Source organism: Canis lupus, chromosome 26 (assembly GCF_048164855.1).
Source record: "Canis lupus baileyi chromosome 26, mCanLup2.hap1, whole genome shotgun sequence".
Lineage (NCBI taxonomy): Eukaryota > Metazoa > Chordata > Mammalia > Carnivora > Canidae > Canis > Canis lupus.
In genome coordinates this window covers 26,687,816-26,712,848 of record NC_132863.1, presented here as the reverse complement: position 1 = coordinate 26,712,848, position 25,033 = coordinate 26,687,816, and the positions used below count along the sequence as shown (strand labels likewise).

At 37.9% G+C, this 25,033-nt stretch overlaps 1 protein-coding gene and 1 long non-coding RNA gene across 9 annotated transcripts in view; one reads left to right on the top strand and one right to left on the bottom strand.

The window, feature by feature from the left end:
• Positions 1–925: 925 nt before the first annotated feature.
• On the bottom strand, positions 926–10,391 carry LOC140618400 (uncharacterized). The gene is made up of 2 exons (XR_012018534.1): positions 8,022–10,391; positions 926–1,413 (listed from the first exon to the last, which is right to left on the bottom strand). It is a non-coding gene; the product is annotated as an uncharacterized lncRNA (long non-coding RNA).
• RBM39 (RNA binding motif protein 39) overlaps positions 9,290–25,033 on the top strand; it is a 29,239-nt gene continuing 13,495 nt past the window's right edge. For 2 of the 8 annotated variants that reach the window (XM_072800826.1, XM_072800822.1), the window contains exons 1-9: positions 9,290–9,631; positions 10,243–10,306; positions 12,101–12,150; positions 16,572–16,766; positions 19,348–19,413; positions 19,510–19,563; positions 21,323–21,440; positions 21,884–22,036; positions 24,492–24,629. In XM_072800826.1, the coding sequence (XP_072656927.1) occupies positions 10,256–10,306; positions 12,101–12,150; positions 16,572–16,766; positions 19,348–19,413; positions 19,510–19,563; positions 21,323–21,440; positions 21,884–22,036; positions 24,492–24,629 (825 nt within the window). In that variant the 5' untranslated portion in view covers positions 9,290–9,631; positions 10,243–10,255. The other 6 variants (XM_072800828.1, XM_072800827.1, XM_072800823.1 and 3 more) reach the window with 5 other exon arrangements.

Genomic DNA, 25,033 nt, shown 5'->3' with positions numbered 1-25,033 from the left:
TTTGACTATTATGAATAGTACTGCTATGAAAATTTGAGTACAACTATTTGTTTGAAAACATATATAGAGAAAACATATTTGTTTGAAAACGCCTGGGTGGCTCAGCAGTTGAGTGTCTACCTTTGGCTCAGGGTGTGATCCTGGAGTCATGGGATTGAGTCCCGCATCGGGCTTCCTGCATGGAGTCTGCTTCTCCCTCTGCCTCTTTCTCTGCCCACCTCTCTCCCGTGTCTCTTGTGAATAAATAAAATCTTTAAAAAATATATTTTTTCTTTTTTTTAGTCAGATCATGAATCACATGCTCTACCGACTGAGCCAGCCAGGTGCCCCTGAAAAAAAATATTTTAAAATATTTTATTTATTTATTCATGACAGACACAGAGAGAAAGGCAGAGACATAGGCAGAGGGAGAAGCAGGCTCCCTGCAGGGAGCCCGATGTGGGATTTGATCCCAGGTTCCTGGGATCACCCCCCAAGCCCAGGGCTCAACCACTGAGCTACCCAGGTGTCCCTGAAAACATATTTTCAATTCTCATAACTACACCTAGGAGTGGAATTACTGGATCATATGGTAATTCCATATTTAACTTTTTTTAGAAACTGCCAAACTGGGACACCTGGGTGTCTCAGTGGTTGAGTGTCTGCCTTGGGCTCAGGACATGATCCCAGGGTCCTGGGATCTAGTCCCACATCCAGCTCCCTGTGGGAAGCCTGCTTCTCGCTCTGCCTATGTCTCTGCCTTTCTCTCTGTGTCTCTCATGAATAAATAAAATCTTAAAAAGAAAAAACAAAAACAAAAACCCTACCAAACTGTTTTCCACGGGCCTTGTACCATTTTACATTCACACCAGCAAGGTCTGAGGGTTCTACTTTTTCCATGTTCTTCCTGACATCTCTTATCTCTTTTACAACCACTGCATACAAGTCATGTTCATGCTGCATATATTCCAACTCAGATGCTTCACTTATATAAGGAGATAGGACCTAGTTATTTAGAGATATTTAGACAAATAATGTTTCTTTGGGCCTCCTCCAGAAAATAATTGTTAAGAACCTATTTTTTCCAGCTCCAGAAAAGAATGAGCCTACTAAATACATCCTTTTTTTCTGGGCTATTCATTGTATAAGCCCATTCACTCATATCATGTAATCACATGCTCTCATTCAAAATCATTGTGGATTGTTGCTTTTGTTTTTCATCCAACATTTTCAAGGTGTATATCCATCTTGTGATGCCTTGTCAGCAGGATCTTCCTATTGCTAGATTTGCTTAAATCCCAAATCTTTTGCAATGTTAAGGTTTGACTGCATTTCTTTTTGCTTCCATTAACAGATTTTTTTTCCACTCGACCACCATTTATTGGACTTCAATCATGAGCCAGTTTCAGCCCTACAGCATTCTGCCTCTGGGCCCTGCAAAAGAGACATGGAAGGAGAGTAGGCAGTGACTGTAACATGAGACCCTGTTCTGCTCCAGGACCAATGTTAAATGTCCATAAATGTCTGCCAGTCAAATGAAAGGGTTATCCTTTTTTTTTTTTTTTTTTTAATTTATTTATGATAGTCACACAGAGAGAGAGAGGCTGAGACACAGGCAGAGGGAGAAGCAGGCTCCATGCACCGGGAGCCTGACATGGGACTCGATCCCAGGTCTCCAGGATCGCACCCTGGGCCAAAGGCAGGCGCCAAACCGCTGCGCCACCCAGGGATCCCTGAAAGGGTTATCCTAATATTGAAACCATTTCCCAGAAAATAGTGAGGCTCATAGGGAAGTGACCTGGGCCCAAGGGCTGCTCTGGGGGAGGTGCTGGCCTGATGTAAGACCTTTTTTTTCCTCCCCGCCGGGTGACCTGCTCGCAGATTTTTTTTTTTAAAGGATTTTTATTATTTTGAAGTAATCTCTACACAAGCATGGGACTTGAACTTACAACCTTGAGATCAAGAGTCAAATGCTCCACCAACTAAGCCAGCCAGATGCCTCTGTTAGCAGATACTTTTTTTTTAAGATTTTATTTATTCAAAAAAACATTTTATTTATTCATTTTAGAGAGAGAAAAAAGAATGTGAGCAAGGGAAGGAGCAGAGGGAGGTGAGGGACGTGATCTCCAATAGACTTCACGCTGAGTGCAGAGCCTGATGTGGAGCTAAATCTCAGGACCCTGAAATCCATGACCTGAGCTGAAATCAAGAGTCAGCCGCTTAACCCACTGAGCCACTCTGGCGCCCCTGTTTTGTTTTAAAGATTTTATTTATTTATTTATGAGAGACACAGAGAGAGAGAGAGAGGAAGAGACACAGGTAGAGGGAGAAGCAGGCTCCATGCAGGGAGCCTGACTTGAGACTCGACCCCAGATCCCCAGGATCACACCCTGGGCCAAAGGCGGCGCTAAACCACCGAGCCACCTGTACTGCCCTATGTATTACTTTATTTGTATGCATTTGTCAAACTCATTTATTGGTACAGTTAGGATTTGTGAATTTTGCTATAAAATTTATCTCATTAAAAAAAACTATTAACCTCTAGTTAGGAATATGAAATGCTGAAGTGTTTGATAAATGTATTGATATCTGTAATTTATTTTGAAAAGCATTAAAGGGGCGCCAGTCTGGTTCAGTTGGTGGAGCAAGCAACACTTTATCTTGGGGTTGTGAGTTCAAGCCCCACATTCATATAGAGATTACTTTAAAATAATAAAGAATCTTTAAAAAAAAATCTGCTAGGGCGTCTGAGTGGCTCACTTGGTTAAGCATCTGCCTTTGGCTCAATTCATAATCTCAGGGTCCTGGGATTTAGCTCTACATTGGACTCCCTGCTCGGCAGGGAGTCTGCTTCTCCCTCTGCCCCTCCCCCTGGTTGTGCTCTCTCTTCTTTCTCAAATAAATAAAATATTTTTTAAAAAAAGGGGATCCCTGGGTGGCGCGGTGGTTTGGCGCCTGCCTTTGGCCCAGGTCCCCATCCTGGAGACTCGGGATCGAATCCCACATCGGGCTCCGGTGCATGGAGCCTGTTTCTCCTTCTGCCTGTGTCTCTGCCTCTCTCTCTCTCTCTGTGACTATCATAAATAAATAAAGAAAAAAAATATTAGAAAAGGAAAAAGAAAAAAGATCTGCTAACAGATCACACTAAGATGAGGGGAAGAAAATTTTTACATCAGGCCAGTAGCTCCCCCACAGTAACCCTTGGGCCCAGGTCATTTTGAGTTTTGTTTTTTTTTTTCTAAGGTTAATTTTATTTTTTGTAAAGATTTTATTTATTCATGACAAACACACACAGAGAGGCAGAGACATAGAGGGAGAAGCAGGCCCCTTGCAGGGAAATGAGGGACTCAATTCCCAGACCCAGGATCACACCCTGAGCCCAAGGCAGATGCTCAACCACTGAGCCACCCAGGCATCCCAGATTCATTTTATTATAAAGAGAGAGAGAGAGAGAACGAGCACAGGGTGGGCGGTACAGAGGGAGAGGGAGGGTTTTAAGCAGACTCTGCGCTGTGCAGGCTCGATCTCATGACCCTGAGATCAGAACCTGCACTAAAACCAATAGTCGGATGCTTAACCGACAGCGCCACCCAGACTCCCCCAATGAACAGTATCTTGAACATGATTTTTGTTTCTTCAGGTGTTTTCTAACTAAACTGGAAACTTTTCTTTTTTTTAAAGATTTTATTTATTTATTCACGAGAGAGACACACACACACACACACACACACACAGAGAGAGAGAGAGAGAGAGAAGCAAGAGACACAGGCAGAGGGAGAAGCAGGCTCCATGCAGGGAGCCTGACGTGGGACTCCATCCCAGGTCTCCAGGATCACGCCCTGAGCCAAAAGCTCAACTGCTGAGCCACTCCAGGCATCCCCCAAGCAAAATTATTATGAGACTTGCAGCTCATGGTATCAGCCTGAAATAAATGGCTAGTGATGTATCCCTGAAAAATCTCCTCTTCTTTTAAGAAATAATCATTCTCAGATTGATGAAAATTCCTTTGGGATATGTCACTACAATGCTCCTGACATTATGGCCAGTAGACAGACAAGTATTTGAAACAAATGCCAAATTCAATCAGTAAATTGATTAGACAATCAAGTATTAAGGAGGAAAATGATAATTTCATACACCCAAATGTGGGTGGCAAAATTAATTCCATCTGTATGGAGAGGCTTGCATTTCTTGCTGTAATAATGACTTAGGGGAAAAAAAGGTTCATTGTGCCTGTCAGTGGCTCGAGAATATTGCTGGAAACTATCAGGCATACTATGCAACTGCAGTCTTTGGTCCAGGTCAAAAACTCTGGCCAAAAAGGAACCTTAGTCTTCTGAGTTAGTGTCTGCATGACTGCATTCTTTTTATTTTTATTTATTTTTTATTTTTTATTTTTCATGACTGCATTCTTTTGGAATGTCAATCACGAATTTTTGAGATAATAAATTCTTTCTCTTATGGGTGGCTTTTTATACAGAGATGTTTAAATTTAAATATAGATATATTGTCTTAAAACTTTTATATTCATTTTTTAAAAGATTTTATTTATTTTTAGAAAGAGAGAGAGAGCACACGTGCAAGTGGGGTGGGAGGGACAGAGGGAGAGGGAAAGAATTTCAAACTCCCTGCTGAGCATGGAGCTGGATGTGGGGCTGGATCTCATTACCCCAAGATCATGAGCAGAGCAGAAATTGGACACTCAACTGACTGAGCCACCCAGGCACCCCTTAAAAACTTTAATATTAAGTTTAAGAGTCCTTTGTATATATTTATAACTAAACTGTAATGTTTAAGAGATTTTTGCATACTAACAATTCTAGTTAAATATTACTGAGTAATTGAGATTTGTGATGTTAGTTGGATTACAATCAGAAAATTTTAAGAAATTTTGGGACACCTGGGTGGCTCAGAGGTTGAACATCTACCTTGGGCTCAGGGCATGATGCCAGGGTCCCGAGATCGAGTCCCACATCGGGCTCCCTGCATGGAGACTGCTTCTCCCTTTGCTTATGTCTCTGGCTCTTTATCTCTGTGTCTCTCATGAATGAATAAATAAACTCTAAAAAAGAAAAAAATTTAAGGCTGACAGTATTTTTTTTTTTTAAGATTTTAAAAGGAGAAGCATGCTCCCTGCAAGGAGCCCAATGTGGGACTCAATCCTGGATTCCAGGATCACGCCCTGAGCCGAAGGCAGACGCCCAACCACTTGAGCTACTTAGGCATCCCGGCAGACTATATTTGTAATTTTCTTTTTTTTTTTAATATTTCATTTTTAGGGCATCTAGGTGACTCAGTCAGTTGAGCATCTGACTCTTTTTATTTTTAAAGATTTTATTTAATAAAATAAATATTACATCTCTGCATCCAATGTGGGGCTAAACTTACAACTCTAAGAATCACATGCTGAGGGGCATCTGGGTGGCCCAGTTGGTTAAGCGTCTGTGTTCACCTCGGGTCATGATCCTAGAGTCCCGAGATCAAGTTCCATGACCAGCTCCCTGCTCAGCGGTGAGCCTGCTTTTCCCTCTCTTCCTGCTTGTGCACTCTGTCTCTGTCCCTCTCTCTCTCGAATAAATCAAATCTTTAAAAACAAAAGAATTGGGCAGCCCAGGTGGCTTACCGGTTTAGAGCCGCCTTCTGCCCAGGGCGTGATCCTGGAGACCCTGAATCGAGTCCCACATCAGCCTCCCTGCATGGAGCCTGCTTCTCCCTCTGCCTGTGTCTCTGCCTCTCTCTCTCTCTCTCTCTCTCTCTGTGTCTCTCATGAATAAATAAATAAATTCTTTATTAAAAAATAAAAACAAAAAGAATTGCATGCTCTACTAACTGAGCCAGCCAGATACTCCTATATTTATAATTTTAATTTCTTGGATTTAGATGAATTATTTACCTATTTGGGATAGTTTTAAAGTGCTCAAAAATAACAGAACATGTTAAAATGACAAAAGGGGGTGCCTGGCTTTCTCAGTCAGTAGAGTGTGCAACTCTTGATCTTGGGGTCCTGAGTTGAAGTCCCACATTGGGTATAGAACTTATACCAAAAAAAAAAAAGAAAAGAAAAAAGATCCAGGGGTGCCTGGGTGGCTCAGTTGCTTAAGCATCTGCCTTTGACTTGGGGCGAGTCCCTCATTAGGCTCCCTGCTCTGGGGGGAGCCTGCTTCTCTCTCCCTCTGCCTACCTCTGCCCACCTCTGCCCCTACTTGCTTGCTCACTCTCTGTCAAATAAATAAAATATTTAAAAAAAAGATCCAAGCATACTAAATTTAAGGAAATTTGTCTAACATAAATAGGACTAATTTTTTTGAGAGTGTAGTCTGTTCAACTTGAATTTAACTCAATGGATAAAATGAAGGTGATTTTAGAATTTTAGCTTCATAAATGAAATTTTAAAATTGAGTCTTTTTTTTTTTTTTTTTTTTTTTTTATTCCTGAGAGACACGGAGAGACAGGGACATAGGCAGAGGGAGAAGCAGGCTCCATCCAGAGAGACGGATGTGGGACTCCAGGATAATGCTCTGGGCTGAAGGCAGACATTCTACCGCTGAGCCACCCAGGTGTCCTTCAATATTTGCTTTTAAACATAAAAATACTTTTTAAATAAAGATTTTATTTGAGGGCGGTCCCGGTGGCGCGGTGGTTTAACGCCACCTGCAGCCTGGGGTGTGATCCTGGAGACCCGGAATCGAGTCCCACATCGGGCTTCCTGCGTGGAGCCTGCTTCTCCTTCTGCCTGTGTCTCTGCCTCTCTCTGTGTGTCTCTATGAATAAATAAACAAAATCTTAAAAATAAGATTTTATTTGATATTCATAAAAGATTTTATATATTTATTCATGAGAGACACACAGAGAGAGGCAGAGACATAGACAGAGGGAGAAGCAGGCTCCCCCGGAGCCCGATGAGGGATTCAATCCTGGGGCTAGGATCAAGCCCTGAGCCAAAGGCAGATGCCCAACTGGTGAGACACCCAGGAATCCCAAAAATACTTTGTTTTAGAGTCAAAGTTTTCCAGCTGGTATTTCTTGGTTGTGCTCTAAATTTCCAGGTTCGGGGAACCTGGGTGGCTCAGTTGGTTATGCATCTGACTTTGGCTCAGGTCATGATTCCTGGGTCCTAGGATTGAGCCCCCCCATCTGGCTCCCCACTCAGTGAGGAGCCTGCTTCTCCCTCTCTCTGTCTCTCCTCTCGTGCTCTCTCTTGTTCTGCTCTCTCAAATAAACAAATAAGATCTTTTTAAAAAAAAATAAACTTCCAAGTTCACTCTGATCATCCTTGAGCAGAAAATAATTTAGGAAATACTCAATAATTGGGACACCCTGGCTTGACTCAGGGCATGATCCTGGAGTTCTGGGATTGAGTCTTGCATTGGGCTCCCTGCATGGGGCCTGCTTCTCCCTCTGCCTGTGTCTCTGCCTCTCTGTGTCTCTCATGAATAAATAAAATCTTAAAAAAAGAGAGAAATATTCAATAATCAAGTGATTGAAAGCTTAAAACTTTCCTATTCCCAAATAAGTCTAGAAGTTAAAGTCAAATTTTGTGTTGTCATATTCCCAAACTAAAAAATTAGTAAGGGGCCATCTTTATGCTTTGACATTTGCACAATTAACAAGTCACAATAATAGAACTAAAGGGGCAAAAAGAAGGCAAAAGTTAGCTTTGTTTTTTTGTTAGCTTGAGCAGTTCTGTGATTTTCAACACAAAAAAAATTTTTTTTGGAAGATTAATTTATTCATGAGAGACACTGAGAGAGAGAGAGGCAGAGACACAGGCAGAGGGAGAAGCAGGCTCCTCGCACGGAGCCCAATGTGGGACTGGATCCCGGGACTCCAGGATCACAACCCAATCGCTGAGCCACCCAGGCGTCCCTTATTACTTAAAAAATTTGAAAGAGGATCTGAATTTTCAGAGGAAGCAGTAAGGTAATATCACTATGCAACATCTATTAATCCTTTCAGAGGAACACCTGTGTGGAAAATTAACCAGAAATGTAAAGGCCCTTGATACATTTCCACTAAATAATTATTCAGCAATAACAAGTTACCTTTTCTGAGAATTAAATATTTGCCAGGTACTTTATGGACATTATCTCATTTAATCGTCACTATGCTTCTAGGAGGTCTTCATTCACTTATTGAGTGTCCACCTGGCTGGGCACCAAGCTAACTAAACACTGAGAATTCAACAGTGAGCATTATCAGCTTAGGTCAGTTTCACGAAGCTTAGCCTAGTAATTATGCTACCGCCTCCCTTCTTCATAAAAGGAAATGGAGGATAGGCTTTGAGAGATTAATTTACTTGTCCAAGGTCACAAGGTGTTGGAGCAGCTACAAGAGCCAAATTATCTCTCATGTCTATCTTTACCCTCAATCATTAAGCTCTTAATAGACTTAACTGTAAGATTTTTCCCCCCTTAAGTCCTCTTAACTTTTTCAAAAAAATTTTTTTTCAAATATTTTTATCATGGAGGAGAAAGCCTATAGTCAACAACCTCTCGGCTGCCTCTTCTTTTTCAGTGTTGACCAGAGAAATGTGATGTTTTTATACTGTCAGGTATCTGGGAAACTTGAAGGGCTAGAAGTCAAGTACCCGGGGAATGGGGGACATTTTTGAAGAAAACAATAGGAACCCTGACACAAGGCCGGAGTATCAAATCCGAGGCACAAAGCTGATCCATTGCCAAGGGAAGCACTTTGTTTCTTCACCTTCTCTTTGCCTTTCTCCACTATTTCCAAGGGTGTTTAGTCAGCCGAGCGTAGCCCACTGGCTCCAAAAGGCCGGAGAATCTAATTTTTATTCTACACCCATAGCCCCCTACAGTCTCCTCTTGGCTTCTTTCTTACACGCTTTTCACTTTTTCACCCTTGGAGGTTAATCTATAGAGGGCAGTTTTCGTTATATTCTGTCGCCATATGGACAAATTGCTTTATGGCGACCTTGACAGACACCAGGGTGGGAGGCCCGGGGGAGGGGAGCGGCGGTCAGCTCTGGGAGAGAAACCTTCAGATAGCTGCGAGGAGGCGCCACAAGGAGGAGGAAACCACCGAGCTCCACTCAGCGTTCAGTTTTTAGAAAGATTGACGGGAAGTGTACCAACTGTCTTTGCTCTAGCTTCTTGCGCGGTCTCGCGAGATACGGACGTCTATGTGGAGAGGGTGTCAAAGGCGCCGCTCTAAGTGGGGGATGGGAATATCTGTGGCGCAATCATTGCGCGAGATTGGGCCATGGTCGCTGGGGCCGTGCTTACGTCTCGCGATATTTTGGCTGCTCCGGTCTGGAACTAGGGACAGCTTCTCGCGAGAGCCCGTGCTGGGAGCTCTGTGAGGCCCCGTGTGTTTGTGTGTGTGTATGTGTGTTGGTGGATGTGAGTACGAGGAAGCAGCGGCCGCCATTTCACAGAGCTTGCCGAAGCTGTCGCAGGGGTGGATCCTGAGCTGCCGAAGCCGCCGTCCTGAACTTCCGCGCGGGCTCCTCTAATCCCATTGTTTCTTTTAGATTCGCTCGGGCCTATCCGCCCTCGGAGCCCGAAATTCGGGCTGGGCGGTACCGTGGCCTGGGCCTAGCGGCTTAACAGTAGCAACAGCGGCGGCAGCAGCAGCAGCAGCCCCCCTCTTCCCGAATACAAGCACCCCAGGGGCCCGAAAGCCCGCACAGGTAAGGAGATGTCGCGGGCCTGTGTATTGCCAGAGGTTTTCGGAGGCTTGGTTTTCGGCTGTTTTGAGGGACACTCAGGCGATCTATAACGATGGCGGTGGGGGGGGGGATCGGTTCCATTTAGGCGACCGCGCCCTTATATTCTTTTCGTGTGTATTTCAGGGTTCTTGGGTGGCAGGGACCCCAGAGAGGCGTCGGGCGGATGGCGACCGGTCCCTTCGAGGCCTGGCCGGCCGCGACCTCCCAACATGGCGCCAGCCGAACGCTACCATGGCACACAACCCCTCCCAACCGAGGGAGTTTCCCTTTGCCCCTAAAATGGCAGCGCGGGTTTTGCGCGGAAAGAGGCGCTCTCACTCGAGGCGCGCGGGTTCTGTTTTTGGAGTTAATTGTGGGCGCTTTTTTTTCTTTATCGTATATTTAATGCCTTGTATTCGGTTTTGGAGATAATTCAGATTTAGTTACCGAGCCTGGTAAAGTGCATCGTGCCACCTCAGTCATTCCAGGTCTTTTTGTAGGCTTTTCTTAAGTTTTGGAGTTTGTCGGATAAGAAGGAAATTGAGCAGAATTGGAAAACGTTTACTCACTGAATTATCTTTCTTATTTTCTAGGCGTTTAGAGAAAATGGCAGACGATATTGATATTGAAGCAATGCTTGAGGCTCCTTACAAGAAGGTGAGAAAAAACATGTCGGTGAGGTTTATATATTTCTTAATTTAGCATTATCACGAAACTACTGCTGAAATGTAAACTAACCTCCCCGGAGCCCTCTTGATTTATCTTGTCAGAGATGCATTACGTGTAACTTACAAAAGTAAATATATGCTATTGATGTAATAATATTGTGCAGTAGTTTCACTTCAGCGTGATGAATAAATGCCCATCTATCTCTCTTTGTAGACTTGCCTAACGATATCTCACCTCTACTCCCATGAATTCACCTTTGATTCCAGTGTGAACTGTCAATCATAAGGTAGTAATTGAGTGACTTATCGCTGTACCGTGGTCCCCTAGGTAAAATGACTCAACTAAGAATTACCAGCTCCAGTTTGGTATAGCAAAAAGGTGAATGTAGTGGTTTGGGAAACTAGCAGGGGTCCAAGAATAACCAAGCATAACCAGTCTGTGGCAAGCAAATCTTTTAAATAAGTTTTACAAGAAGAAATGGGTGAGATTTAAATTTTTTCTATATATGTATGTATATATATATATTGACTGGTGATAGTAAATATTGAAACAGGCAGGTATTGAACTGCTGCTCTGTTAAAAATTACTAAAATTCTTGGATCCCTGAATAGAAATTTTTTTAAAGGCAAAGGAGACAGTATCACAATTTAGAGTCACTTGATGATGGTTTTACTGTCCTCCGTATTGTTTTTTTTTTTTTTTTTTTTAATTAGTCCCTGCCATAATATTTCACACTAAAAGCTACAAAGGAATTATTTTGGCTAATAGTATAGTCTGACCCATTTCAGTATCACAGTATAAAAAGTAAAGTGTCTTTTCATTCTTTCACCAGTTGGTGGTGAAAATAGCAGTATGCATGCATTATCACTGGTGTCGCAAACTGTAAGCTTTGTAAGTTAGCACTTATACTTCTATAACTGATGTAATCAAACTTTAAAAATAAACATTGCGCTAAACCTTTTAAAATAATACATTTGTTTTGTTGGAGTGTATAGCACGACCATGTGGTACCAATTTGGATGAATTCTTTTTAGCTTTAAATAGTGTATGTAGTTTTGTAATGCTTAGACTCTTGAAGAACTACTTTCTGTTTTAATGTTAAGATTCTTGTGTCTTAGTTTAACATGGATGTAATTCCATGTAAACAGGTATGGAAGTAGGAAATGTTTAGGTTGGACTGGTGGATTATTAATTGACTTTCTTGGGTTCTTGGGAGTCAACATTACTAAAGCAGTGTGAATCCCTGTTTGCTTCAGGGCGAGATGTGTGACAGAGGTGGCATCAAGCTCTTACAGTCCCAACCCTCCAACGGAAATGGGCGAAGATCTCAGGAATGGCATCGGTCACAGGAAATCGATAGTGGCTGGCTGCTAGCATGGCCACTTGGGGCTTAGGCAGAAATAGAGCCATGGTACTGACCAAAGGGACCATAGCACATGGAATAAAACTCAAAACAGGACTTAATTCATGTTTTATAGAAGTTCTATTTAACCACTTCAACACTGTAAATCTGGATAACTTAATATCTAACTATATAAAAAAGTAAAATTTAACATGTTAATATGCATTTTTATTTTTGTATCTTGATGTCTTAATTGTAAGCAACAAAGTGGTTAAACACATACCCATCTAAATTTTTTTATAGCCTTCCGTGTTAAACTATAAATAAGTAATTAGTTTTAAAATTGTTTTGTATTTTCTTATTCCTGTTCCCTTTACCCTTTGACAACTTGAAATGTTACCACTTCGTCCTCATGATGTTCTTCTATCAACCCTGCTTAGGATGAGAACAAGTTGAGCAGTGCAAACGGCCATGAAGAACGTAGCAAAAAGTAAGTTATAAGAAGGGACCTGGGGTGGGGGGACCTTTATGTGATTGAGATCTTAAATTGTGTTCCTGTGGCGATAGCATCAAACTGAAAGTTCTCTTCAGAAGCTTTTCCTTGTCTCTCCTAGAAAAGTCGTTCTTTACCTTCTGAAGGGATGAGAAACTATTTGAGGATATGAAACTGGATTCTTTCTTAGATTTCAGGATATAGTTTCAGGGATTTTTTTGGACACCTTACCCTCCAAGCCTACTCACAACAATCTGGATAAGAGTTCCTGTATTAGAGTTTGTCTTTTGTCTTAAGTTTTTAAAGTTTGGCTTAATATTTTGGTGGTGTGTTATCAATAAAACTATCATACCCACTAAAGATCAGTTAGGAAGGGAAAAAAAGGTAACAAATGACTAACTCGTGGAAAGTATTGTTTGCTCTAAATAACTGAAGGGGTCAGAATTGTGAATTATGCTCATTGCTGTTTAAAGGCCCTTTTTGTAGTAATAGAGCACACTTAAGTACTTTTTAGGTGCCTCTTAAATGGTTTTTGATGTCTTCAGTTTTTTAAACTCTAATAGACTTAAACAGTGAAAATGGAGTTTTAAATTCTGCATATTTATGCAGTTTACTAGGTTAAATGAGTAACTCGTAACAGGAACTCAGTGTTAAATTTTAGTATAGAATACAGTATATAAGTCTCAATGACTGTATAAACCAGAACCACATTATAAGGTTGAATCCTATTTTTGGAGTATTCTTTCTGCTCTAAAAATTAATGATTCTTAACATCATATGGTCATGTTAAAAGCATTAAATTGTTTTAGTAGCCTATTTTTGTGATGTCATTAAAATAATTTGTCACATACATGACCCTGTAGTACCTAACAAAGAATGGTAACATAGGCCCCTTATTTGATTTTTTTTTTTTTTTGGCTCTTTTCCTAATGAGAAGAGCTCAATAAGTGCTTCGTAATACACTACCTCAACATCCTCACAGCAACTTTGTTAGGTTGATTGAATTTCACAAAATAGATGAGAAATTCTTAGATTGAATTATCTAGGCATTGTTATGCTGATTTTTAAAATTCTTATATTTAAAATGATCCAATTTGTAGAAAATGTCATACTTTTGGGGGGTACAAACTGGGGTAGAGGATCTGTTACAGTCCTCACTAATCACAAAAGATTGCAGGAATTAATCACATTGGGTTTAGTCTTGAATTATTACGGTTTGAGGCAGTCAACCAATTGCATGGTTTAACATCACCCGGTTTTAGACCTTTTACCAAAGTAAGTTTTCTGATTAATGGTTCTAATTGCCATTTCATAATGAAAACCTAGGAAGGAGTATCCAAATAAATTAAAATTATCCAATCTAGGTATTAGGCCTTTTGTGTGGGTAAAGACCTCACCCTAAGTGCCAAAAGGATGAGGACATGCACTTTGGGCACAGTTTTCTTTGTTCCACCATTCTCAGATGTCACTCCTTGCTACTAACTCAATCTCCAGTTTATACTTGTTTTCATCCTGCATCTAAGCTCATTAAGGCTGCCAAGCTTTTATAGGAAATTTAGCACTAAGCTCCCATGACTGATGCTTTGTGGTCTTTATCTAATGTAAAGAGTCTTAGGATACTGAATAGAAGAATGGATTAATTTTCTTTAATTAGCTATAGAATAGCCAATTTAAGGGAACATCCCAAATACCATTTAGTATCTTTTCAAATGTACAAGTTATTTCTGTCCTGCTTCTCATTCTCTGTTAAAGTTGCTTAAATAAATGGCTTTTTTGTTCAATCAGGAAATTGTTACCCATTTTTCTAAAGGGAATTAATCTTTCAAATTAATTTTACGGTTATCTAGAAAGTTTTCATATTTAAGGTTAGATAAAATGTAAAACAAATACAGTGTTCTGCATGAATTCTCTTAAAGGAAAGTGCCATGTTGCATTTTTCATCCTTAAACTTCATTGTCTGAAAAGCAATCGAGTGTTGGGATATAGTTTTAAGGTAGTAAGAAAATGGATATTCTGAGAAATTGAGAGTTGACTAATTAATAAATGTTTTCTTTAAAAAATAGTTCGTATTCTCAATACATACACTCAGTTGTATTTTGGTAGTAATAAAAAGAACTACGTTTAATAATAACACAAATTGTTTATCAATTAGCCTACTTTCTGAAGAGCTATACCCCTAAGTATGGCAAGATCTCAAAGTATACCTTTTAAGTATTTGAGCTTGCCTTCATGGGAATATTATTTGTTAGTATAACCATTTTTGGAAAGTCTAAACCAGTGTCCATTCATTCAGTTAAGCTCTTTAGGAATTTCTCAAAAAAGGATAACAATAAAATGACACAGTTGAAATATATTGGCTACTGTGTGTGGATTATCTATAAATTTTGGAATAAATGACTTTTCTATTTTTTTTCTTATTTTCCAGAGTACTTTGCATTTAAATTTTAGATCTTCTTACATGGAAGAGGTCAAATCCAGTTATAGCAAAACACCTTTACAGCAGAGGCCATATAACCAAAAAGTCCAAAGGCCCAGCCCAGTGGACCATTTACTTCAATGATGTTCAGTACAAAATTCCACTGCCACTAAAGACTTTGGAAAGTCCCTTTTAAGTTGTAACGGGATTTGACTATTAGTGTGGATTTTGATAACCCTTCTTTAGTTAACTTAATGTTCTTTCAAGCTGCAATTTGTTATAGAGAAGTATATTGCTTTCTTAAATTTTTGTCTGGGCTTTTATGAAGAGGATCGTGCTTCTGAATGTCTTAGTATGTTGCTGTCTTTTTACCTGTCTGGGGTTGCCTTCAGATGTGGGTGGGGACTCATTTGAAAAAAGTTCTAGGAAGACCTTTAGTTGAAGTTAGCTCTCCAATTTTCCAGTCCTTTCCTTTGGCAGAATAAGTTTTGGGCCTAAAAAGAGGTAGATTGGGAGGTTGGCTGCCTCTCTGCTGTGGGCCAAAAATAAAGCAATACTTTGTCCTTTTTGTGGGGGATGGAGTTACTTTTTACTTTGTCCTCTGATTGATTATATGTAGGACTTTTGATTATAGCTATCTCACAGAATTCTTTAGGCTAAGACATAGTGTAAGGTGTTCCAGGCAACAAAGTTGGAATGTAATCTGTTGCCCTTCTGGGCATTGCTTTGATGACTTCTATATAAATAATGAGTGTAGCCTAATTTTCTGTCATGTGCTACCTAGCATATACATTTCTGACAGTCAGGTGGATTATCTTGAAATTTTAGACAAAGTTTCTGCCTCCTTGGAAAGCTCTACATCTCCTTGTGATTGGAGTGTGGGTTTCAAGATTCCAGAAGGTGGGTGTCTTCATTTTCTATTTTCAATGCACTCTAAGATGACCTGCTTACAGGTTCTCTGAGGCAGACTTCAATTGCTCTTGTGCTAACTTTGCTTTTGATAAGGACTAAACAGTTTAATTAAATTTTCCAAATGATGTAGAGTTGTCAAAATGTTTAAGTATCTTTTTAGCCACTACAAATTGACATTTTAGTGGAATAAGTTTATTTTGAAATGTCTTTCAATTTATATTGAAATATCTGAAGGCACCTCTAAAATTTGGGTGATGACACAGAGGTACAGATGGTAAGATTTAATTACAAAATGGATGGGTGGTATACTGTGAAAAAAACAAATGAACAGAAAGATATGACTGACTGGCTTTTTTACCTTTCAGAGTTTGAGATTTTATAAAGATTAATAAAGGTGGTGATCCTTGTTTTTGATTGCACCCCACAGGCTTGTATAAACTGGCATGCTCCATTTTCTGGTGTACTCCTTGTAACTTTAAATAGAAAGTATGTGAAAAGGTCACAAAAATCTAGGTGTGTCGGAATGCATTTTATTGCATTAGTTTTATTGTGTGCCCATGAAAACCAAAATATTGATGCTGGTATGACCCTTTGAGGTATAAAATACTCATTCTTTATATGTATAAATTGGGTCAAAATGGCTCACGAAGGGAAATTAGTGTTTTTAATAAAAATATTTATATATGGCCCACTTACTTAAATGTTAACATAGTCTATTGTAACTTTTATTACTGTGGCCAGTTATATATTGGTCAAAGATTTAAAAGTTCAGGTTTTGATCATCTACCTCCCAACAAATGATTTCCTTGTTAAAGCTGTAACTGACTCTCAGGAGAGATCATTATAGTTCCCGCTTTCAACTGATTGTCAACTGACTGCTGGCTGATTTTCAGTAGTAGAAGGCAAAGGTGGGGTGCTATTTACCTTACCTAGGAATTATTTTTCCATAGGTATGATTATGTATCATTGTATAATAGTAAAAATAGCAAAATAAATTTACAAAAAGATTAAAAGATTTCTGACCATAAAAGGAAGTATATTTTGGCAGTTTTTTAAACTGGCAAGATAATGGTAATTTTTTTCTTCTCAGGAGGAAAAAAAGCAAGAGCAGAAGTCGTAGTCATGAACGAAAAAGAAGCAAAAGTAAGGAACGGAAACGAAGTAGAGATAGAGAAAGGAAAAAGAGCAAAAGTCGCGAAAGGAAGCGAAGTAGGAGCAAAGAAAGGAGACGGAGCCGCTCAAGAAGTCGAGATCGCAGATTCAGAGGCCGCTACAGAAGTCCTTAGTATGTAACTATAATTATGATGATTTTGGTTTAAGAATCATTCTGAGTATCCAGAAAACAATTTAACCTGAGTAATTTGCCTTGTAAAATTTTGTTTTTCAATATTCCTAATTAAAAAGCATTAAATGAGGATATTGGCATTGAAAACACTAGCAAATTAGGAATACAGTGTGTGGACCAATACATAACTTTTGTTTTACTAGGCATACAGATTATTTTCTGTTATTCCATCTAAAATATTTTAACTGTATGCTGGTCCAAATTAAACCAAAGCATTAGAGTGCTTAAAAGATTTGATATGGGTGGTAGTGACAAATATTTGAAAGCTTAAAAGTATATGAGCTATTTCAAATATTTTTTACTGAACATAAATTTAAAATTCTAAAGCTCAAATAGATATGTTATAAATATGTATATTTAGTCAAATATTTAATTAATCTTGTCTGGCTGTTTTCAGCTGAAATGACAGACCCTTTGTGAATTTGATGTATGCTCCTTTATGATGATGAATTTTGGAGCTCATCACATTTATATTTAAGATTTTTAAAAATCATAAAACACTAAAATGAAACTATGGAAGTTTGAATGTAATTAACAAGTTGGAAACATATTTTACTTTAGTCATTTAAAAAACCATGTTTGGAAGGAATCTACCTACATCTCTTACAAAACAAGGATTGAATGTAGCAGTCCTTAGAGCTTTATGATATTCCCTCTTAATATGTTACTGTAAATAAACTGGGGGAGAGGTATTAAAATTAGCCTTGATAACTTGAATGGTTGAAGGTAAAATTCAAAAAGACATCTGGGTTAAGAGTTTTGACTCTTTCACGGGGACAAGTTAACACTCTAAGTTTTGATTTGTCACCTTTTAAAAAAAAGGTAACAACTGACAAGTGAACTTAATGAGTATTGAATTAACAAGAGAATGAAAATAAAGGACCTACAATACTATTCATGAAATGTTTGGGTATTATTTGAAGCCATTAAAGTTAGTAACACTTTGGGATTCTGATCCTGGCTCTTTAACCTTTGGGGGTGGGGATTGAACTTGTTTACTGAGTTCCTCGTAGCTCCTTATTTCACAAAGCTTTTAAGAGCTGAAAGAGGACCACAATATTTTAATTCTTACTGATTAATTCTGTTTTTTGTCTAATATGTTAAGATTTACCATACTTGTTCTTATGGAATTTAAATAGGAAAAGGATCACCTTAATAAATTCTGTATATTATTTTGTCTCTTGAGTGATGAATACTTGAAGGCATCCTATAATCCTGGTCTGACTTAAAAATGATTTAGTTCTTATGTGTGGTTTCATGTGATCTTTAATTTATTAATTGTGACTGTTAGTCTGAATTATGAAGGACCCATTTACCGTAAAATTTTATTTGGAGCTGCTTGGGTGTTGCAGGTATGAGTCCATGAAAAACGAGTCCAAACATTGATCACATACCACTTACTTTGATTTTGCTATCCTTATTAAAAAGGAGAGTAGGATGAGCACTAAGGGACATATGACCTGTCCCTTTAAGTTAATTTGGTCTTTAAAAATAAAGTCCCAAAACTATTGGGCCTTTTTCTTTTCTTTCCTTTTTTTCTTTTTCTTTTTCTTTCTTTTTCTTTTCCTCTTTCTTTTCCTCCCTCCCTCTCTCTCTCTCTCTTTCTTTCTTTCTTTTTTTTTCTTTTAAGATGTTACTTCTATATTCATGAGAGACACAGAGAGAGAGGCAGAGACATAAAGCAGAGGGAGAGCAGGCTCCATGCAGGGAGCCCAACACGGGACTCAATCCCTTGTCTCCAGGATCACACCTTGGGCCAAAGGCGCCCCTAAACCGCTGAGCCACCCGGGCTGCCCTGGGCCTTTTTTCAACTAAGAATAAAACTGGATCTTAGAATAATTTTATCATTTCTTTTGAAAACATTGATTTATTACATCAAGTTCACAAAACCTTTTGAAATATTAACTTTACATCTTTACTATGGAACGTTTTGGCAGAAAGAAGTGAAGTATGACATGAAAACTGCTTTCATGCAGTCTCTGAGATTTACTGTTAAATTGAAAAGTTCGAGTTTTAAGATAATAATTATAGTCCCCTTTTAAAAACTCAAACAAAAAAAAACCTCAAACAAAACGTATGTATGAATGTTGTGTATGTACGTACATATAAATACATATATTCTTGGGAACAAATCTGCAAAGATACACACCAAATTGTTAATTGTAGTTACTTCTGGTGTGAGGGAAGTTGAGGGTGATTTATTTTCACTTTTTTAAATCTCAGGAATGTATTCAAAAACGTGTAATTAAGAAAATATAGACTAAACATGAAAGAATTTTCAGAATCTTAATATTGAGGCTGTAACCTTTGGTCTCGGCACCTCTCAGTGGTCCAGGATGGATAACTATAAGAGCAGTTTGCCTGGGATAGAGTTAAGAAAAAAAAGTCTTTTATTTCCTCTTCATAATTGAGGTGGAAAAAAATCAGCCTAAACAATGTTAAACTTGCTGGAGAGCGCATGAACGCGATCTTAGCAAGACCCTAACCCTGTAACTAGTGTAATTTTGTGTTTCCTTTTTAGCTCCGGACCAAAATTTAACAGTGCCATCCGAGGAAAGATTGGGTTGCCTCATAGCATCAAATTAAGGTTTTTAAACATACTTCTGAATTGTTTAAATTGTTTTTCAAGGAACTAATGTGATGTACTTGTTTGGGTAATTTCTGAAACTTTTTAACTTTGCAGCAGACGACGCTCCCGAAGCAAAAGTCCATTCAGAAAAGACAAGAGCCCCGTGAGGTAGCTGTTGTCCCTATTTTTTTTTCTTTAGCACTTTGAGCTTTTGTAAAGCTTTTGCAACTTATGCTAATGTCAAATTTATTAACATTTGGTAATTTGAACTATGTTAAATTAATGTGGATATGTAAGTTTTCATTTTAGTATCCCATAACTAAGAATGGAGCAGTAATTATATTAATGTGTAGATATATTTGCTCTTAAATCCCTTTAAAATTTAATGATTATAGAAAACTTTAAATAGACTTGACTCCACCTACTTTAGAATTAATAAATTGTGAGTTACTAAAATAGCCTCATGAGGAATTGATTGTAACAAATCATGGATTATCATCTGGTTCTCTCTGCTGAGATAAATTTCCAAAGTCTTAACCAAATTGACTTGTTTCTAAGTAGCAATCTTATATTTTTGAGTGTTTGGGTTATTTTCCTCTTAAATAACCTTAAGACTTAACCTATCAAACCTACCATATATTTTGGTTCAGGGAAAACTAATATGTGGTAGCCTTGTTCATTACTGGTGTTCCTTTTGGCTTCCCTTAAAGGGTACCTTTTAATTTTAATTTAGAGTTTGTTATTTGATGTATTCTAATTCTAGGATTTGATGAAAACTAATGATTTTAAAGGCTCCTTTTTGTAACATTGAGCTTTTTTACTCTTAATATTTAATTTAACACTTAAAAGAAAATGCTCCATTCTCATTTTCTGGTTGTGGTCTTTGCTTTGTAACTGTTTTATAGTTTAAAATTACCTGCTTAAAATAACCTGATTCATGAAGGAAATGTCATAATTTTGTAGGTGGAATATTCTAAAAGTAACTTCTGAAAATGTCCAGAATGTATTATGCTTTTATGTTAAGGATTTACTTACAAACTTAACCTTAATGATGCTCTATAATAAATAATGTTAATAGAAACTAATATTTTTTCCTTGAAATTCATGAAATTAAGTTATATCTCATGTGCTCTTTACTTGGGCACTTGAGTTACCTATATACAATCAGAAGTGCCCTCAATCTTCAAGATTCTTTGTAAAAATGAATAAATTGAATCCCACTACTGGTATTTGTGTAGATAATACTTTTAATTTTTGTTTTGCGTATGGGTATTTTTGTGTTTTATAACCATCAAGAAACATTGCTTTTTGGAAAAAAAAAAAAAAAAAAGAAACATTGCTTTTTGGATACTAAATTTGTAGTCTTATAAGACTGAGTAAATGACCAGGTCACTATTCCATATATCTAAAATTGTTAAATAAAAGTTCAGAGGGAAAAATCAAAATAGTTCTCTCATCTCAGGTTTGTCATTTGTGATTGTCAAATTAAAATCACATCATGATTTTAGATTTTGCTTCAGAAAATCATCCTTTCTACTAATTTTGGAACATTTTGACATTGTAGCTAGTCAGTGGTTCTTTTTAGTGATTATTTTTTAAACTCTCAGGCTTCTGATTGGTCTTTTATTATTCTGCAGAAATTACCATTTACAAGATTGAAATGCCAATGGACTTTTGTCCTGACACCATGTAAGATATTAGTAGAAGAAACATTTGCAACTATGATCTTGTTGAGGGAATTGAGTCACCAAATAATTTTATGAACATTTTATATAAATCTTAAGTGAAAAAAAAAAATCTTAAGTGAAGTAGTGGGAATAGTGACAAACTACTTCTGGTAAAGTTTATTCTGTTTATTGAAAATGAATATTATGAAGTTATTTTAAGAAAACAATTTATAAAATATTTTAATATTTATTCCTGTTAGGGAACCTATTGATAATCTAACTCCTGAGGAAAGAGATGCAAGGACAGTTTTTTGCATGCAGCTGGCAGCAAGAATTCGGCCAAGGGATTTGGAAGAGTTTTTCTCTACAGTAGGCAAGGTAAGGTTTTAGTCTGTTCAGGGAGATAGAGCAAATGAGAATTGGTGAACATTTATGACACTCAACTGCTTAGCCAGCTTCCCAAATTAGAGAACATTTAAACACTAAGTCTTTTGATACAGTAAAATTCAGTTAGGGAAGCTTTTGGGTGACATTTCTATTTTGACTCAGAAGTTATAATAATGTTGGAATTAATAACTTATTATCACACATTCATCAAAAGTAGAAGGGGACTGACAGGTTACTTAAAACATGGGCACCTGGCTGCTTCAGTCCAAAGAACATGAGACTCTTAATCTCAGGGTTGTGAGTTCCCGGCCCATGTTGGGCATAGGCATAACTTAAATAAAACCACGGTGTCAGTTAAAAAAAATTTTTTTTAATTGGTTTTACAGTAGATGTTGCATAAGGAGAATCTTGTTAAGTGTGTGTTTTCTTTTTAGGTTCGAGATGTGAGAATGATTTCTGATCGAAATTCAAGACGTTCCAAAGGAATTGCATATGTGGAGTTTGTGGATGTTAGCTCAGTGCCTCTAGCAATAGGATTAACTGGCCAACGTGTTTTAGGTGTGCCAATCATAGTACAAGCATCACAGGTAATTTTTTTCCTTTTTTAGGAATTTGATTAGTGTGATAGTCTAAGAAGCCTGCTGTTGCTTAGTATTACACCGTAGTACTTTAGTATGTAATCATTACTACCTTCATTTAGATCTTCTTAGAACAGCTTTTTTTTATTATTAATTTTATCTTTATTTCGATACCATATATTCTTAACAGCATCTTATATATATATATATATATTTTTTTTTTTTTTTAAGATTTTATTTATTCACTCATGAAAGACACACACACAGAGGCGCAGAGACACAGGCAGAGGGAGAAGCAGGCTCCATGCAGGGAGCCTGATGCGGGACTGGATCCCAGGACTCCAGGATCATGCCCTGGGCTGAAGGCAGGTGCTAAACTGCTGAGCCACCCAGGGATCCCCCTGTTCTAATACAAGTTGTAAATCTGTTTCATGAAAAATACCTAAAAACTTGGTCTAGAATTTTAATGATTTGTGATGATTTATTGGATGGGGATAGAAGCATTTAAGAATTTGTTTACCCTTTAAAATAGAGTTATTTTTGACGTTTTAATCAATGTTTAATTACAAATGTCTTCACTATTTTATAATACACAGTAGTATAAGATTTTATAAATTTTTTTTAAGATTTTATTTATTTATTCTTGAGAGAGAGTGTCAGAGACACAGGCAGAGGGAGAAGCAGGCTCCATGCAGGGAGCCTGACATGGGACTCGATCCTGGGTCTCCAGGATCATGCCCTGGGCCTAAGGCGGCGCTAAACCGCTGAGCCACCCGGGCTGCCCTATAAAATGTTATAATTAGTTCGAATAGCTATCCTGTTTAGCATTTCTTGAAGGTAAGATGTTTTGAACTGATTTTGAGAATGTTTTGTTTAGTTCCTCTTTGCTGGTACTTCATAGTAATCCAGTATTGCCTTTGAAATGAAATTAGTGTTACTAATGTTTATTTAAATGTGGAAAAATTGGAATGTATCTTTCTATGATATGAAAGTATTTTTAGGATTCTTTGTCAATACCTATTTTTATTAAGACAGTTATTGATACCTGTCATGCTTGATAGCTCAGGGTCTTTTTTTTAATGGAGAATATAAGATTTATTTATGTATGTATTAAAAGATTTTATTTATTCATGAGAGAAACAGAGAGAGAGGCAGAGACCTAGGCAGAGGGAGAAGCAGGCTCCATGCAGGGAGCCTGATGTGGGTGGGACTCCACAATCACATTCTGGGCTGAAGGCGGCGCTAAACCGCTGAGCCACCCTGGCTGCCCAAGAATATAGGATTTAAATATTCTTGCAATCCAAGATGAAATAGTCTGTTGATTGATACTGTGTAACTTCTAAACTGGTTATTTATCAAACTTAAATGATTTTATAAAGTTAAGTTCTAAATATTGGGTGTTTTTCACTTGAATGTGTATACACAGTAGGAAAGTAATTGTTAGGAAATGGGAAAGATTAGTTCCTTGATTCACTTCCTGTAATGGAGGACAAACTTAATGGTGTGTAGATTAGCCTGAAAAAGGCTGAGGATCCTCAAATTAAATGAATTTATGATTAATTTAATTTTAACACTTTTTTAAAAAAAGATTTTATTTTTTCATGGGGGGCACAAACACAGGTGGAAGGGAGAAGCAGGCTCCATGCAGGGAGCCTGACATGGGATTCCATCCCAGGCCTCCAGGATCACACTGTGGGTGGAAGGCGGAGCTAAACCTCTGAGCCACCTGGGCTGCCCACCACCTTTGGATATATACTGCTCAAAATGTTTCAGTTTGTTAACAAGAAGAGGAGCTTGTAGTAAAATATGAATTGATAAATACTATCTTTGAGAAAGACTTCCAATGGAAAAGATGACAGCTAAACTGAAAGCTTTGATTTGATTTTATATTGACATAAAAAAAGCCTTATGGCAGCAGCAATTGGTGTATTGTACTTTGAGTAACAGTGATTTTGAGGTGTTAATTTTAATGAATATCGAATAATTTATGAATTCCAAAAAAAACAGTATTACTTTCCACATTTACCATGATCTGATATCAGGATGCATCTCATTTAGACGGCATAGTGTACTTTTAGTATTGATTTCATTTTAAGACGGCATAGTGTACTTTTAGTATTGATTTCATTTTATGTAAGAAATGAGGTAATATGATTGTTTAATATATGACTTGTATATGCTCCTAAAACTTAAAAGTTGCTGCAAAATATGTATCTTATATTAAGTAAAATATTGAGGTTTATGGTTAGAAAATGGCATTTGAACCATATTCTTAATTCGGTGCCATTAATCACGGTCACATATAAGTGGAACCATACAAAAGCTTTTTTGTGTATGACTTACTAAAGAGTGTGGTTTCATCACTTTTCGCATCGCTTGTCATTAAGCAAACGGGAATGAGATTTACTATGATTAAAATGTTTTGGATTAGTGTGTGATGTCCATTTTGTCATCCAACTTATAGGCAGAAAAAAACAGAGCTGCAGCAATGGCAAACAATCTACAAAAGGGAAGTGCTGGACCTATGAGGCTTTATGTGGGCTCATTACACTTTAACATAACTGAAGATATGCTTCGGGGGATCTTTGAGCCTTTTGGGAGAGTAAGTCCCAGTATCTCCAATTATCCTTAATCGGTTCTTGATCCAAGTATAATTGCATAGTAAATAATAGTCACAAAATTAATGTATTCCTGAAATTAATACAACATGAAGAACTGTAGTATATGACTACTGTATTTTTTCATGCTATGAATGAACAGCTTTATTGAGGTACTGTGATGTACCCAAGTCATATAGTTCACAGTTGATTGCCTTTTAATGTGTTGACAGTTGTGCAGCGATCAACTACATTCAGTGTTGATTTTATTAAGATTTTTTAAAGATTTATTCATATATTTGAAAGAGAAGGGTGGGCGGGGTAGTGGGGAAAGGCAGAGGAGAGACTGTCTCAAGACTGAGCGTGGAGCCTGAGGCAGGGCTTGATACATCAACCCTGAGATAATGAG